This window comes from Peromyscus californicus, unplaced genomic scaffold (genome assembly GCF_007827085.1).
Source record: "Peromyscus californicus insignis strain IS unplaced genomic scaffold, ASM782708v3 Scaffold_18__1_contigs__length_77618521, whole genome shotgun sequence".
NCBI lineage: Eukaryota > Metazoa > Chordata > Mammalia > Rodentia > Cricetidae > Peromyscus > Peromyscus californicus.
In genome coordinates, this window is record NW_026294480.1 from 39,401,278 (window position 1) to 39,419,307 (window position 18,030).

Consider the following 18,030-nt stretch of genomic DNA (forward strand, 5'->3'; position numbering starts at 1 on the left):
TCTGTGGGAATATACAAATAATGCAAACTAACATCCACAGTAACATTTAATCTAATAAGATTGTAAAACGCCCTGAGTATCCTTACATTCGATGGTCAGTTTTTGGGTTGAGAAAGAGTCACATGTGCCTATCACTATAAAATGCAGTTTTCTATAGATGCTCTGTAAAAAAAAAAAAAATAAAAAAATAAAATAGTTAATTCTGTCAGGTATTTTCTTTATCACAGAGATGCTATCTTATCTGGCTTGCAGAGAAATTTAGAATGGGCCCATATCATTAGTGCTCATAAGTAACAAATTTTCTAACCATATGGCATTGGTAAGAATGAGTGAAATAGTTGATATGAAGAGAACATTTTAATCATCACGCAGATGTCCTCAGACTTGAGGGTCAGCCTTCCTCTTCCTCCCCAGTGGTGAAATACCAAAGTGCACCCTTTGGCTAGCCAACAGCAAGGGATTCCATACCCTGGGGGCCATTAGGCAAAGAAACTAAGTAACAAGGTAATTGCCTCCAGGCACACCCTGTGTCTGCAGTTAAAGGACTAAAGAATTGTTTCTAACCATTATTTTTTTTTAATTTATTTTGCAATACAATTCAGTTCTACATATCAGCCACGGATTCCCTTGTTCTCCCCCCTCCCGTGTCCCGTCCCCCCCCCCCCCCCCCCCCCCCCCCCCCCCGCCATTCCCATCTCCTCCAGGGCAAAGCCTTCCCCACAGACTGAGGTCAGCCTGGTAGACTCAGTCCAGGTAGGTCTAGTCCCCTCCTCCCAGGCCGAGCCAAACAATCCTGCATAGGCCCCAGGTTTCAAACAGCCAACTCATGCAATGAGCACAAGATCTGGTCCCACTGCCTGGATGCCTCCCAAACAGATCAAGCCAATCAACTGTCTCACCCATTCGGAGGGCCTGATCCAGTGGGGACCCCTCAGCCATTGGTTGGTTCATAGTTCATGTGTTTCCATTCATTTGGCTATTTGTCCCTGTGCTTTATCCAACCTTGGTCTCAACAATTCTCGCTCATATAAACCCTCCTCATTCTCGCTAATTGGACTCCCAGAGATCCACCCGGGGCCTAGTCATGGATCTCTGCATCCAGATCCCTCAGTAGTTCGATGAGGTTTCTAGCACAACAATTAGGGTGTTTGGCCATCCCATCACCAGAGTAGGTCAGTTCGGGCTGTCTCTCGACCATTTCCAGCAGTCTGTTGTGTGGGTATCTTTGTGGATTTCTGTGGGCCTCTCTAGCACTTTGCTTCTTCCTATTCTCATGTGGTCTTCATTTACCATGGTCTCCTATTCCTTGTTCTCCCTCTCTGTTGTTGATCCAGCTGGGATCTCCCGCTCCCCCAAGCTCTCTTGCCCTCGACCCTCGCCTTTCATTACCCCCACTCATGACCAGGCTGTTCATGTAGATCTCATTCCATTTCTCTGTCATTGGGCGATCCCTGTGTCTTTCTTGGGGTCCTGTTTTCCAGGTAGCCTACCTGGTGATGTGAGTAGCAGACAAGTCATCCTTGTTTCATGTCTAGTATCCTGCTATGAGTGAGTACATACCATGTTTGTCTTTCTGAGTCTGGGTTACCTCACTCAGGATGATTTTTTCTAGATCCATCCATTTGTCTGCAAACCTCATGATGCCATTGTTTTTCTCTGCTGAGTAGTATTCCATTGTGTATATGTACCACATTTTGTTTATCCATTCTTCAGTTGAAGGGCATCTGGGTTGTTTCCATGTTCTGGCTATTACAAACAATGCTGATATGAACATAGCTGAACAAGTGCTCTTATGGTGTGGTTGAGCATTTCTTGGGTATATGCCCAAGAGTGGTATAGCTGGATCTTGGGGGAGATTGATTCCCAATTTTCTAAGAAAGCACCATATTGATTTCCAAAGTGGTTGTACAAGCTTGCATTCCCACCAGCAGTGGAGGAGAGTTCCCCTAGCTCCACATCCTCTCCAGCATAAGGTGTCTTCAGTGTTTTTGATCTTAGCCATTCTGACAGGCGTAAGGTGGTATCTCAGAGTTGTTTTGATTTGCATTTCCCTGATGATTAGGGATGTTGAGCAATTCCTTAAATGTCTTTCGGCCATTTATTCAGCTACAGCCTTGCCAGAGTTGTTGGGACCTCTGTGCCTTCCATATTCCCCCCAGGAAACTGTTCTCTCTCCTTGGTGAAGACTATCTAGAGAAAACAGTCTCCACCCCCTCCCTGTCAGGATGTTATCACACCAGGATTACGATGAGGGTGGAGGACCTGGAAGCCACTGAGGCTGCAACAGATCTGGCTCAGCATCTGACACCTCATTGATGGCCAAGGCACACTCCCCTGATCTGTCCCTTATGTCCCTTCCTCCCTCATGTTTCCATTTGGATTCTTCTCAGAGTGTTGTGTTTAGACACAGAGCGACTCAGATAAAAACAATGGTCTTGGTGGATGATGTCAGTGGAAGACAATGATTAACAAGACTAAAACAATGGCCGCTGGCTATACTGGGCATGTACTAGCTGCTAGGCAATGAGGTAAATGCTTTCTGAACATATTCTCTTCTAATCCTCTCACGGTCCCAGAGCTACCTGTTTCTTTATCGGGAAGTAGGAGTTTAAGAAGGTATATGACTTAGCCAAGAATACCTAACTAATAAGTGACAGAACCAAGATTCGAAATTTAAACTTAGTTTTCTAATTTAAACTCTCTCAAGATCCCTTCACCTTGTACCATGGAGCAAATGACCTGCCTTGGGAATACACGGTCCTTGTCAACACACCGCGTCAGAAGCAGTGTGTAGCTGCCCCTGGCTTTAGTTGAGAGTCAGAAGGTTCGCATGAGCATTCAGCCGGGTCTTCCCTTGTAAGCCCCGAGCAAAATGCTTAGTCCAGGGAACTCATGCTGGCACAGACTCCCAGGAGACCAGCCACAGTGCCTCATTGCGCCTCACCTCCTTCAAGCCCCAAACCTGCAGTCAGTGTTAAGTATAGGATCCTAAGGGCTACAGTATATGAAATGATCCATTTATTCAGGAAAGAAGAAGAGTCCCGGGTCAGGAGAGAGACCACATGGTGGTCAAGAATCAAAATACTTCCCATCAGAACATCAGAGTACCTTCAGGCTAAAAGGATGAGCAATGCAAACAGTTCCACGATTAGTAGACAGGAAGTATGGGAACAGCCGAGGCAACTGGATGGGAGGTAGATATAGACTTCATTACCATCCATTGATTGCACTAAAATGAAAGAATGGAGAGATCTGGGAGCAGTTCTGTTGTTGGCCCGTTTGTCTGATTTCTGTCTGTCCTTTGAGGAAGGAAAGCTCCACAGAAAGAGATGGCCAGCCACATACCACCTTCAAGAGTTCTGAATGCATCAGGCCAACAGGTCCTGACTCTTACTGCCCACGCCGAGGGACCAATGCCGCTGTATCATCACCACCTTCTTGTAACCATCTGCTGGTGAAAGCCAGCTCTTGTGAGATGTGTGTGCCCTACTGCATTAAGGGAAGCAAGTACATGAGACAGTATAGCACCTCGCTATCTTTCATGAGCTAAGACCTTTCGAAGACCTCCCAACAGTCCCTTATTTCCAAGACAATCAATCCTCAGACTCTGCAAAGAAACCCTCCAAGCAGACTGTGGAGGAAACTGCTTTATACCCTACTGTTATGTTCAAAATTAGAAAAACAAGGATTTAGCAAATTCCAAAATGCTAGGTTGCAGAATGAGCTTTGGCATATGTGACCTGTGAGTTATCAGGGTATCGCTTGCAAAGAGTTAATGCTGAAAGGTCCACCCTAGTAAGGGTGCTAAGAAGTGTTCTGTTTTCTTACAGTCACAGGAGACTTTGAAATATAAACATAAGCATAGTCTCAGGCTCTAGAGTCTGACAGTTTGGGTTTAAAACAGACTCATAAGAATACCTCCAAACATATTGCTTATTATAGAGGCATTTTCCTAGGCTTCAGGATTCCTTTTGGTTGACTAGAAAATATTGAGGCCACTTCCAAGGGTGAAGATGTAATGAGACAGTATGCAGAAAGCAGAGTGTGGGGCACGTGGAACATCCTCCAAAATTTATTATCACTGTCATTATTATAATTGGATATTTTCCCTCTCCTCGATTCTTCTGCTACTTTCCCAAGCTTCAGATAATATTGCTCCTTAGACTCCACCTGACTGGCAGTCAATCGACAGAGAATTCACAAGGCCTATGTGTGAACCAGAAGACGCTTAGGAAAGTCACTCCTCATCTCTTTGACATCAACTGAATTAAGACTGTCTCTCCCACATCCCTTTCTTGGTTTTTTGATACCAAGGACCATCAGTGAGGCCATGTTCCAAAAATTGAGCAGCTCATCTGAAGCCATCTCTAGTTCAGCATGAATTAGCTCTCAGTTAAATGAAGCTAATTTTCAGAAAGTTAAGCCAGTCACAAATAGTCTAATGTTAAGTCGATTGTCAGCCCCCCTGTGAGGAACAAGTAGTGTCTTCTGCTATTTTTACTGAACAAGACCTCTCAGAAGGTAAACCCCTCCTTCTCACATTTGAAGGATTTGGTTAAGAAGCTTTTCATTTAGGAGGAGTTCCTTCCGTGTCCTTTGGTTCTTTATTTTTTCTTTTGTGGCTTTCCTTCTCTCGCCATTGCAGAAACAACACATTTATTTTCACAAACCAAGCCATATGTATGTAGGCGACTGAAAAGTAAATAGTCTCCGGCACCTCACTCCTGGGTGACAGCTGCTAAAAGGGGCTGGGGGTCCTTTCCACATATCTCTTCACTGCAAGCAGATGTCAACATGCCTTGGCCTGGCTTCTGTTAACATACCCAGCCTACCTGTTGGCTGGACCATGCACTGTTGCCACTTTTATATCCCCGTTGCTCTTCAGCGCTAGCCCACAAACAGCCCAACACTGTGTCCTCTTTGACTCACATTCCCTACTGCCCTTTCTTGGTTTGCTTCTGATGCTTCACTTTGGCTGGGCATCCTCTGCCCCTGGCATCCTCTACACGGCCTGGACCTTTTACTCCTTCCGAGCATTAAGCTCCCTTTATGTATGTTGCCTCTTGAATATCTGATTGCCCGATTCACACAGTGCTATGCTTTATTATTTTTAGGCTATTTATAACTGGTGCTATACATACGTTTGGCCTTTATTCCGCAATTGCTTCATGTTTTATTCCGTTACCTAGAATTTAATGCCATGTTGAGAAGTGCTGTGTTTCATATATCTGTATTTACCCCAGTATTAATCTAAGGACAAAGACGAACTGCAAAGCTTGTTCACTAAATTCTTCATATAAAATCTCTTTCTATAAGGTCATTCACCACTACTGATATTTGTTAATGCTTTGAACTTGGTATTTTCAGTAATATTGCTTTTTCTTGATAATGATTTTTTTGATTTTAGAAGCATTTGCTATAATGGAAATCTAGCATGACCAGATGCCCACCTCCCAAATCAAACTGTATTCTGAGAACACTTGTGTTCCCAAACTTAGGCTTCCCCAGCCTATCATTGACATTCATGGTACTTTGCCCAGCATAACATGTATTCAGTGATGTGTTGTAGAGGTTCAGTGATATCTTCCTGAGTTTTTGTTTGTTTGTTTGTTTTTTTATGTAAAGATTCAACAGGACATCAGTCACTGTTCAGAGCATCACTTTGTCAGCCTGGTCCTAAGGCAAATTCTTAGCCATGCAGGTATGGGTGGTATGTGTCTTCAGTCCCAGCTACTCTAGGGACAGGTTGGAAGGTCATTTGAGCCTTTAAGTTATAGACCAATCTGATTACTCTTTGAAAAAGAAAGAAATGAATTAATTTAAAAGTAGCTAACACAAATGTTTCATAGATTGGTGTAATTTTTAATCAATATTTGTAAACAGTTTAATAGATGTGAGGCATTATTTTAGGTAATATTTATAAGGTTTTTGTGGGTCTTTAGTAAGTAATTTAGGCCTTCACATTATTTTAAAATAGATTTTCCATATTTAAGAACATTCTCTCCATCTAGTGGACAAAGTGTTATATTACATCTACAGACAAACGGCAAAGATCGTAGTTATATCTCAGACCAGGCATTTGTTTGTGTGTGTCTAGTTAATAAATGTTTTAATTTTCACAGACAGTATTATTGCAAAAATATTTTCAGATATCTGGTAATATTTTTCAGAAAACTACAGTAGGGTGTCTCTATATGCTAAGATTTTCTTAGTTGAACTGAAAAAATACTGTATTTAAAAATATAAATGAATGATTTTTGGTGATTCAGTTAGCATTGATCCAATTAAAGCAAGAAAAAGTAAATCCGAAATCACACTCTCCTATCTCCTTTGTTTTTCATGAAGAATATGTAGCAAGAGCCTTCCTTCTGTTTCATTTAACCCTAACATGATCCTGCGAAATCATAAGGGGAAACAAGCACAGACGCTTTGTAGAGCATTTCCATCCTCGGGTCCTCTGTGACTGCCTCCTTAAAGCAAAATCTACTCCCATCCCCCCCCTATTCTTCTGAATAGTATCTTCCAAACGTGTATTGAGTAGCATCAAAAGCCCGCTTTAGTTACTATTGCTCTATGGAAACATCACAGGCATCCCAGCCTGAGTTAGTACTATTGCTTTTATGTTTTTAATCACAGTATACTGGTAATAAGTGTTTAATAAATGCTTATTTAATGAATAACATCCAAGAAGTACATCCCTAAGTACCCCTGATATCCCCCTTTGATGATTTAAAAACCCTGCCTTCCCGGCTTTCCTGGGGATAGCCAAAGTGCCTGCAAAGCAATGACCCTACCCAGGCCAGTCAGATGCCTCTTGTTTGGTCCACAGCTACTTACATGTGCTTGTGCCTCATGGAAGCATGCACTCTGTGAGCAGGACTTTGAGAACAATAGATAATTAAATCTTGGCTCGGTAACTTTAATCAATCAGCTTTTCTAGAACCTGTCCTCTTTGTCTATAAAGTGAATGTTTAATTAGATAATCTGCCAGTGTTTTGACAGAACCAAATAAATACATTTATAAGATGACACAATTCTAAGAAAATCTTAAGGGTTGGGGAGATGGTTCAGTTGGTAAATCCTTGCCACACAAGCACTGAGTTCCTAACTCCTGCTTGCAAGCTAAAAGCCTGTCATGGGCAGCTCATGTCTATAATCCCATCTTTGGTGAGGCAGTCCCCATCAATCAGTAAACTCCAAGTTATATGAGAGAATCCATCTCAAAAATGAGATTGAAAGCAATTTATGGAGATAACATCAACCTTCGGCCTACATGCATACACAAACATGTACATCCACCACACACCCCTATACACACACACACACACACACACACACACACACACACACATAGAAAATTTTAATTGGAAAAGTTTTTTGATTAACTGAACTACACTGTAATTTTCTCCCTCTTTCTTTGAGGTTAATTCAGGTGTTGCTCGATCATAGATACATATGTGATCAATGATTCACCCACCTCCCCAGCTTGGCTTACTTGAGACACCTGGGACACAACACTCTGTGTGTGTGTGTGTGTGTGTGTGTGTGTGTGTGTGTGTGTGTGTGTGTGTGTGTTGTATATGGACATGTTGCAAATTAACCCCAGAGCATTGTTCATGTAGGCCAGCACTGTGGGTCTCAATGTCAGTCACCATCTATTGCAAATAAAAGGTTTCTCAGATGAAAGATGGAAATGCATTAATCTATGGGCATAACGATAAGTCACTAGGAGTTGAGTTAATACTATATTCATTTAGCAGCATAATAGTAGCAGGTTCCGTCTATAACCTGTCTAACCACAGGTCCTGGACCCATCCAGTAAAGGTTTTTGAAAGAGCTCCTGAAATGCTGAGATATTTCAAAGTCCATTTTACGAGAGCTCAAAAATATAGAAATGAAGACCAAAATAGCAAACATTTTCAATTAATTGCCAAGGAACAGGCCAGTGTCTTTGATAGCATAAAGGGTATTTCACAAGACTCTGAGATCTCCAGAAAAAACTCTCAAATAAAAGTTAAGTCCTGAAGAATGAGTGTCAGTTGTCTTAGCAAAGGAGAGGTGGGTAATCAAGAGAGTAACTCAAGAAATACTAGCCAGAGAGAAGGGGTGGCAGTTCAATGTGAGTTGATAGCAAAGTGCCTGATGGTCTAGGGTGTACGTTGGGCTGAGAAAGTGGTTGCTTGCCATTGAGAGACATCCAAAACCTTCAGACTAGTCAAGAGGTTTGTATTTGATTCTGAAGGCAACATGAGTTGATGAAGAGTTTCAACTCAAGGCTGCTGCAGTCAGTCATCTTTGCATTTAAGAAGGTAAAAAAAGGTACTAGATAAAGACTGGAAAATGAATTCAAGAGGCAACTGTAAAGGCTGGTGCATATTCATAGCAAAGGATAGAGAAATTAATGACTGAGTAAGTGTAGTGTGAGAAAGGAAAAAAAGGCCAGCCCAGCCAGATTCAGGTGAATTGTGACATTAGACAGTGGCCGTTGTTCAACCACACTCAAATATATACTGAATTATTATAAATTTGTTTCTTTTCTGTGAATACTGTTTATGAATACTGTTTCTTTTCTAAACAGTCATTCTATGCTCAGAGCTACTTTTGCAAAATGACTTTCTTTTTTTTTTAATTGAAGTTTGGTTTAAGAAAACTTATGCCTTATAAATTGTTAAAATCCAAGGAAAATAAGAATGTCAAGCCAATGTGATAATTACAATTGTGGATTTGTTTTTTTGTTTGTTTGTTTGCAGTACAAGGGCTCAAACTCAGGCTATTAGGCTATGCAAACATGCTACCACTAAGCTACATCTCTAGTTCAATGTTGTAATTTTTTTCTAGCAAGAATTAGATATAAAATCTTGCCATCATTCCCCAAATCAAGCTAACTCCTCTGCTGAGATACTAGCATGCCAGTGCTCCCACCAATGAAATTCTTCTTCCTCTATCCATAGTTTCGACGTGGACAATGGTACATCAGCGGCACGGAGTCCCTTGGATCCCATGACCAGCCCAGGATCTGGGCTAATCCTCCAAGCAAACTTTGTCCACAGTCAACGCCGGGAGTCCTTCTTGTATCGATCCGACAGCGATTATGACCTCTCTCCAAAGTCTATGTCCAGGAACTCCTCGATTGCCAGTGATATGTGAGTACAAGGGTGGGCAGAAAAGGAGAAGAACCTAGGACAAACCTGAGCAAATACATCTCTGAGTGGATGATGTCATAAATGATGATTTCATCTAACTGTTTCATCATCCTTTGGTGCAGAAAGTGAATAAAATTATCCAAGCTGAAGATGAATAGTAGAGTTAACTTGAGTACACTATCGCTCTTGATTAAAGGGAGAAACATTTTCTCAGAAAACGTATTGTTTGGGGAAAGTAGAATTAAACCTTTAATAGAAAATTACCTTTAAAACATCAGTTTATATTTATGTAAGACTTGTGTTTTAGATGTTCAACCACACATATATATTCTAATATTTAAAAAACCTTAAATTTGGGTTGGAGACCCCTATGATGTTAGGATGGACAGTGTCTTGACTATATCTTAATTGACATGTGTACAGACCTGAAACTGGACAGATCTTTCAGGGGTTTTGTACAAATTAAACCAGTTTTGAACATAAATCACTAGAGGCAATATTATACTTGAGTTCATTTAAGACATGGTGCAGATTAGAAATGAATTAAAACTAACAGGTTTGTAGATAATATGGAGCTTATCAACTCATTTCTCAAGCACATTCTGTTTGTACACTTACTATACTGTTCGTATTCTTTCTGCATTGAGGAAATTTTCTGCACAGGTTCCTAGTCTCACTTAATATGTGCAATGTCATATTTGGTAATGGATACAATTAGTCTCTCTCCTCTGGATCTAAACATTTGTCCTGTTACATGCAACATCTTCTTAGGACACCATCTCAGAACCTACTTACAGGTCATTATATAGGACCCCTGTGGGTCTAGTGTTATTTTTGGTACCTTAAATGATCACCAAGGCAATAGACCAAACAACAGCTCTGACTGAGCTTCTAGAAATGAAGATGTCCTTGCTTGGTTTGTAGCCTTTAGTTATTTGTTCCTTCTTCTCCCAGAAGTCATGTTCCTGATGAGTCTTCTTCCTAGATCACTTCCCTTTGCCAGTGGGTCTTCCTAGATCGCTTCCCTTTGCCAGAGATTGGTCCAAATGTAAGAGGCACAAGGCCTACCAACAGAACAGTAGGGTACGTGTGTTATCCTTATCCCTCTTCTATAGGTTTAAAAATGCCCGTAGGATGTTTATTTATTCATTCAAACACAATAAGAGTATTCCTTGAGCTCCTAACCTGTGGGAAGGAAGGGCTGGTATTAAACCACATGTAGTAAAATATGAGGACCACCCTTGAGGTTTTACAAAGCACTATGCAAATACAAAGCATGGGGGCCATGGAAAGTTCTCTGCCCAAAAGAAATGGAAAGGAAAGTAATGAGTTCAGTGAACAGATTTGCAAAATATGAAGTGTGAAGACTCTGGTATGTTGAAGGCATGACACTTGGCTGGGTGTGAAAAGAAAACGTAGTAAGAGAGGAAGAAGACTCAAAGTCCATGGGAGCTGAGAACCACCGATGTTCTTAGCTAGGGTTTGGCCTTGGTCACATTTTGTTTTTATTATATTTTGGTTATTATTATTCTATTTTGGAATGATTGGATATTGAAGAGATAAGAGGGAAGGGGTTCATATCAAACTTCACAGAAACACAATTGGCCACATGTGATGAAGATCTAGATCAAGGAAGTAAGAGTGCAGCAAAGAGATTGGTCCAAATGTAAGAGGCACAAGGCCTACCAACAGAACAGTAGGGTGTGTGTGTGTGTGTGTGTGTGTGTGTGTGTGTGTGTGTGTGTGTGTGCGCGCGCGCATGTGAGCATGTGCGGGGTGTGTGTGTGGGGGGTGTAGCTGGTAGAGAAAAAGAAACAACAGGCTGCTAAGTTGATCACGCAAGAGAGCAACACACTAGAGAGATAAGTAGAGGACTACTCAACCCAAGAGTTCCCAGAGAGTCAATAAAAGCTGTCTAGTCCAACTTCATTAAGGAGTGCCATAATTATGACCCTGACTAAGTAAATAAATGACAGTAGTATTTATGTGAAGAACAAGGGACAGAGAGTGGACAATATAATGCCAGACACTGAGTAGTGGATTCAGCTTTTATAGAATAATATAGAAAAAACTTGACAGTTGTTGGCAAGGGAAGAACAAAGATGAGAAATAACAGTCCACCAGACTAGAAGAAATGCAAAGGTCAGTTACCTTCTATAATTACTAGGTGTTTAGATAGCATTTGAGTGAAGCACCTTAATCAGACAATGGAGTTAGAAACCCAATAGGTTGGAGAATGAATCGAAAGTGGTTCTCTGAACCAGCGAATATATATTAGAAAATTGATGAGAAAAGGGAGTAAGAAAATTAAAGCTTACTAAGGAAGAAATAAATTCAAGAGAAAAACTTTAAAATTAATAACACATGAGTTGAGTGAAGGCTGAGAAGCTAGAGACTAAAAATCAGGCAGAAAAAGGATTACAGATAAAGAGTTACTGACACAAATATGATCTTGAGCTCAAGAAACAGTTTCTGGAAAAGTAGTAGAGGCTGGGAGTGTATTCTTTAGGAAGGACAAAGAGGAAACAAGTAAAAGAAGAAATAGAAGTATAAAGAGAAAGGGGCAAAAGGTTTAGAGAATTCATGGCTAATGATGTCTACTTGTCCATTAAACTGGAGGTTTAACCATTGACACCAATGACAGTAGAATGGGCAGCTTGAGGACAAGGTGAAAGGACAGAGCCACGACATACCCAGGCCTGGTGGTACACATCTGTAATTTCAGCTTCTCAGAGGTTGAGGCAGGATGGTAATAAATTCAGACTGTCTCAGCTATTAAAGACATGCAGGTGAAGGAGCACAGGACCATCCTGGCAACACAGTGTAGCCCCCAGTGACAGAGTGCCTAGCTAGCATAATATATGTGATTCTCTAGATTTAAGTACAGCGGGGAAAGGCTGCTAAGTTGATCACTCAAGAGAGCAACACACTAGAGAAATTAGTAGAAGACTACTCAACCCAAGAGTTCCCAGAGAGTCAATAAAAGCTGTCTAGTCCAACTTCATTAAGAGTGAAACAACAAAATCGACAGCTGTAGCACCTCTCCCAAGGATCACAGAATACTGAGGAAGAGGGGTGGGAGGAATGTAAGAGCCAGAAGACAGAGAGATACGTCCCAAGAAGAGGTCTTCTAGACATGACATGATGAAGCCATTGCATTCACGGACTCACTGCAGCTGTGATTATCTGCATAAGACCTACGTAAGATTGGGCCTGCCAGAATTTCATCACGATTGGGAAGGGGCCCATGAGGCTCCAACTCTTCCTGAGGGACTGTAGGCAATTAATTGACAGACAAGAAGCTCTAATTAAAGCTCAGTGGACCACATACAAAAAAGAAATGAAAGTATGAGGAAGATTTGTTGAGAAGAAAGTAGGAGAGGAAGGGGATGGAAATGAAAACAACTAAAATTTGTTTAATTGAATAAAAGAAACTGCCAAGCAATCAAAAATATTAAAAAGAAAGGTCAGAGATGAGCATGTAGTGAGTAACTGGACTCTATTTTATTGGTTAAATGTTCTGCTCTCTAAAATTCTAGTAAAACAATTTTGGGATGCTAATGCATAGGCTGTGTGTCTCAGACCTTCTATTCAAGTTAGGAAAGACTAAATGTGCACCTCCATTTTATGAAAAGCTGGTGCTATTTCACATTCTAAAAAAGCCTTTATTTCCAAAGCCCTATACAAGGATGGCCTCGTTTTACCCTGTACCAATTCAAAAGTTCCTTTATCTGCTCAGAGGACTCATGTACAAATGACAAATTGAATCAGACCATGATGCAACTCTGTGTATTGTTGAAAAATAATGTCTTGACGTGCTCAGCTTTCTGAGTCCCTCTGTGTATTATCCTAGGAGAAATGAGGCATTCCTTTCATGCTTGCTGAGAAACAAGATAAACAAAATAATTATGGCTTCGTATTTAATTTAATACAGCATTTATCTTCCACACATACATGAGTAGGCTTTCTCTTTATTTGATAGCTTATGTGGCCATGTGTAAACCTCAGACTCCTTTAACTACTTTATGTTGATGTGGTGAAGATTGTTCAATGTCCATAGCTCCACTCCACAGTTCGACTGTGCTTTATAGAAAATGATGTTATTAAAATCTACTTTGCAGATTTGATGATTCTGTATATATTACTCTTATCTAGCTTTTCAACAGAGAAAATCCCTTAGTGTCAATGAGAATCTGTTATTATTTGTTTGACTGAAATGTTTTAGAAAAACCAAATTCTCTGTAAGTTTATGTATAATGTTTAATTAATTAGGAAATGAGAAGAAAGAAAACAGTTACTTCCTAACAAAATGACATCCTCTTATCATGTGTAAATAAATATTAAGTAGCTGAGACACACAAAGAAAAAAATAATAGTTATGGTCATAACATACATTGTATGTGGATATTACACTTCACTTTTCTGAGTATTTTCATACCTGCTGTTTAATCCTTCAGTTCTTTCAATGGGGATATTAATATGCCATTTGTGGATAGGAAATCCAAAGTCCAGGAATGTTCATCTTTTCAAAATACAATAAAAGTTTTGATCCTTTTTAAAGAACATTATTGTGATGATACCATTGTGAACAGTACTTGTGAGTAGAAAGACAAAACTCATTTGACCAGCAGAATTGCCACGAAACACTATAAAAATTTAGTAAAAAATAAACTATGACAAATCTTGTAGTACACAAAACCAATAAGGTAGCCATGCATCTGAATCAGAAAATGTATCCATTTCTATAGGATTAAACAAAGCTCAGAACCCATAAATATTCACTTATTTAAAGTAGACAATTGCCAGGAGCTTCTTCTCCATTTATTATATACAAATGCTACAACAATGACTTAGTTGGTAATATGCTTATCATATGAGCATAAGCCCCTAAGTTTGGATTCCAGCACCCATGTGAAAATTGGGTGTGGCAGCGATACACACCTGTAATCCCAGAGCTGGGGATGTTGAGATAGGAGATCCTCTGGAGATCAACAGTCAGTCTAGTGCACCAGTGAGCTCCATGCCCACCAAGAGACTGAGATTATGATTTCAAAGTAAGATGATGAAGCAATTGAGGAAAACATTCCCTGTCAATGTCTGGCCTCACACACATGTGTACACAGGTGCACATGCCTCCCACACATGCCTGCCCACCCACAGGTGCACACACCTAAGTGCAAACATGCACACACATACACAGAGAAAGATAAGAAACACAGCAGTATTAGCATAATCATAGTCAGGAACTAACTATAGGAACAGTAGACGTGAATCACACTTCATAGTAAAACATTTACCTAGCTGTAGAAACAGCCAGAGAAGTGAAGGCTGCCACTGCAGTGACAAGAAATACAAAAATGGCATAATACACAGGTGATTCCATGTTTCTCAAAGATTTTCAAAATAAATTTAAGATTACTACAGGGTCACAGTAACAGCAAGTTCTGATGTCCATTACCCAAAGAGCTAAGGTTGTGTGCATTTGAAATCATGAAATGATACATTTGCAAAGATTAACAGGAAAATGAACAATGATAAGAGGTGTGCTTGTTACTTCTGTCATTGCTGTAGCATAATACCAACCCCCAAAGCAGTTTAAGGAAGGGAGACTGCATTCCACTCACAGTTTTAAGAGGGCTGTCCACCATACCAGAGAGAATATGGCAGTAAGAGCACCTCCAGCTGTGGAGGCATGGGTGTGGGGAGCCTGTCAGACTTTATTCACAGTCAGGAAGCAGAGGTGGAATGACGGTTCATGTTCCACTTTCTTTCTCTGGTTTATTTAGTCTAGAACTTGAGGTTATGGGATGGTGCAACTCACAATGAGGATGGGTCTTCCCACCTCGGTGAACTTCCCTGGAGATGTCCTCACAGGCATGCTCAGAGAATCATCTCCTAAGTGACTCTAAATCTCATCCAACTCAACAACAAGCTTAACCACCACACAAGACAAAGAACACTTAATCATAAAACTGTAATCCATTGACTGTAAGCTACCTCTCAAACCAATTAGACTAACGTGATTCTGCTTCTTCCTCCAGATCATTGGCACATTGATCCGTGAGGGTGGAGGGAGCAGAAGCCGAGAACAGGGTTCAGATGGCTGTGGGTATGACAGAGACAGCCTTCCCAGAGATGACGTCAGTGAATCAGCTCAGCTTTATTCCGGAGTAATAGAAAATATATAGGATTGGGGAGTCTGGAGACAAACCCTAATTTGCATTACATGGTATGGTCCAGTTATAAGGCTTTGTATGTGGCAGCAGGGTCCTATAACAGCAAAGCTCCTAGTGTAAGTCTTAGTTACCATATAAGTATAAGCAGGAGAGGCTTCTAGCAGGAAAATGTGCCAAGGGTCACCCTAAAGATAAATCAGGCATCCGAGCTTAGAGACAATTTTCAGATAAGGTTAGTCCTCCTGGCCCAGGGACATTCTCCAGATAAGGGCAGGTAGAAAGCAGGAAGTCTGGCTGGGGAGGGAGTTCCCATGTCATTGAGCTTTGGAAAAAGCTGCCAGGTCATGATAGACTGTGACCTCTGACCAGCAAGGTCTTTCAACAGATTAAAATCAGTATACCTGGATAACTGGACCTCTTTTCCCATTCTCTGCTGAACAGCCCATGGCATACAGAATCCAGAGATGACTAGACAACTCTTCATTCATGTTTACACACTGTGCTCCTACATAAAGAATATGCAGGAGAGCTTGAAGGCATAGTGATCTGGGTGGATTCATCTTACCACAGAAGCCTTGGATACACTTGACTTATTGTCTCTGTGTCCCTTACAGATAGTTAGAACTTCCTGTTCTTGGGAACTCTCTTGTGCGTGAACTTTGTACCTACTTGTCCTACTTAGTTGTCTGGTGGCATTACCTCCAGACCTAGAAGGCAGAAGGATTGCCTACATATCTGTTTATATTTTCACTCCAGGTTAAATAATTCTTCCTTGGACTCTTTCTGAAATGTCTCAGAAAGAAAAATCAAAATGAAAACAGACATGGTCCATTGCCAAGATTCTCTTCCTCACTGGACTATGGAACAATGTGTAACCTCTCTTACATAAATTCTAGATTTTAATACACTGTATATTCAGGGTGCTCTAAAGAAACAGAACTGATAGAATGAAAATATATATGAAATATATTAGAGTGGCTTGCAGGCTGTAGTCTGGATGGTCCAAAAATGGCTGTCTCACAATGGAAAGGCCAAGAATCTGGTATGTGTTCAATCTGGGAGACTGGATGTCTCAAGAGTACCAATCTGGTGCCAGAGCCCCAGGAAAGTCATAGAGAGCTGCTGGTCTTCAATTTATGCTGGAAGAAGTAGTAATTCCTAATCCCAGTGAACGAATGACTCAGGAGCAGGGTAGATGAGTGCAAGAGTGCAAGAAAATCCCTCACAGGTGCCCCAGATTTAGGGTACCCCATTCCATCTCAAATGATCCAGTCAAGAAAATCCCTCACAGGTGGGGTTGGGTTTTTAGTTGGTTCCAGATGCAGACAAGTTGACAACCAAGATTAGCCATCACATAAACTCATTTTGAAGTCAATTGATTTGCCAGTTGAAAGCCATCTTCCACCAACTGAAGTAGGGAGTTATCAATGCCTAAGCATGCTTTCCCAATTCCAGACTTCTCCCAGCTGAGGATGTTGGATTAAAGAGACTGAGACAATGAGGCCCAGCGGGAACATACACAGGTGCAAGGCATGGTTTAACTTTTCAAGGGCAACAAAATATTTGTCAATCACCTGTAACACTAATAGCTTTATTTTTTTTCTGGTTTTTCATCTTTAGATCATAGCAGCCATTTGAGTCCTTGTGTCTTTACAAAACTGAATCTTCAATGGTTGATGAATGAAAAGCAATTACTGAATAAAAGTCCATGTGGATGGGAAATGTGAGAGGCAATATCCAATCTCTTTCCATGGCAAGAAGTTGTACAGTGTTTAATAGGTACTGAGTTGTTAGGGGAAACCTTATAAAATTGTTTGGACCTAACTACTCAGTAATTGGAACTAACAGATACTTATTATGGCAAAGAGGGTGTTATAAATAAAATTAATGAAGTATCAGAAGCACCGTGAACTTAGTTTGAAAAGCTCCATGTTAAGGTATTTGTTTTATTTATATCCTGAGGATTGGAGCTAGACTAACTTTCCATGTGAGGAGCAATTTATTGGGGCATGGGGTGTGGCAGGGAACCAGAGGCAACAGGTTAAGCACCATCACCTTTGTAACAAGCTCTGGAGTACACAATGTGTCCTGGTCTTGGTTGTGTTAGGACACTGGATTGTCCAGATCCTTGATTATCATCCAAAGTCACACAATTGTGGTTACAATCTAGGTGGCCCATTCTTTTTCTGCTTTTGTAGCTTGCTTCAGGTGTGATTGTTACTGTGTGGTATTGATACAGACTGATGCAGATGTTTAAAATCTCAAGAAGCACATCTGCATAGTATGAGAACAGTGGACACTGGGCTAGCTTTTTCCTTCTTTATTTTTTCTCTCCTTTAAGTCTTTTTTTTTTTTTTGCTTTAGTCAATTACTGAGCTATTTTATTACAGACTCAAACAAGTTCTATTATTGGCAAAATCCAAACTAAGCTTGCTCTTTTAGTCTTCAAACTAAGCAACTTAACACATTAGCTGACACATATTTTGTATTTTTACTTTAATTACAATCCTACTGTTTTGATTGCCTTTAACATGGTAAGGACAAAGAGTGAACATGAGAAGGCTTTAACAGAGTGAGATGTTGTCATGATGGATGGTATTATTGCATTGTTATGCAAGTTTTCAAAATAATAAACTCTTTGAGGCATGCATATTATTGTCCCAGTTATTATTGCCAAAGTGAAGAAGACATTTCCCAAAATCTTAGAAGAT

At 40.5% G+C, this 18,030-nt stretch overlaps 1 protein-coding gene across 4 annotated transcripts in view; it reads left to right on the plus strand.

Moving 5' to 3' along the window:
• Pde4d (phosphodiesterase 4D) overlaps window positions 1–18,030 on the plus strand; it is a 698,811-nt gene that overhangs the window by 478,292 nt on the left and 202,489 nt on the right. For all 4 annotated transcript variants that reach the window (XM_052743269.1, XM_052743270.1, XM_052743271.1 and 1 more), the window contains exon 2: window positions 8,952–9,143. In XM_052743269.1, coding sequence (XP_052599229.1) covers window positions 8,952–9,143 — 192 coding nt within the window. The remainder of the gene's footprint in view (window positions 1–8,951; window positions 9,144–18,030) is intronic.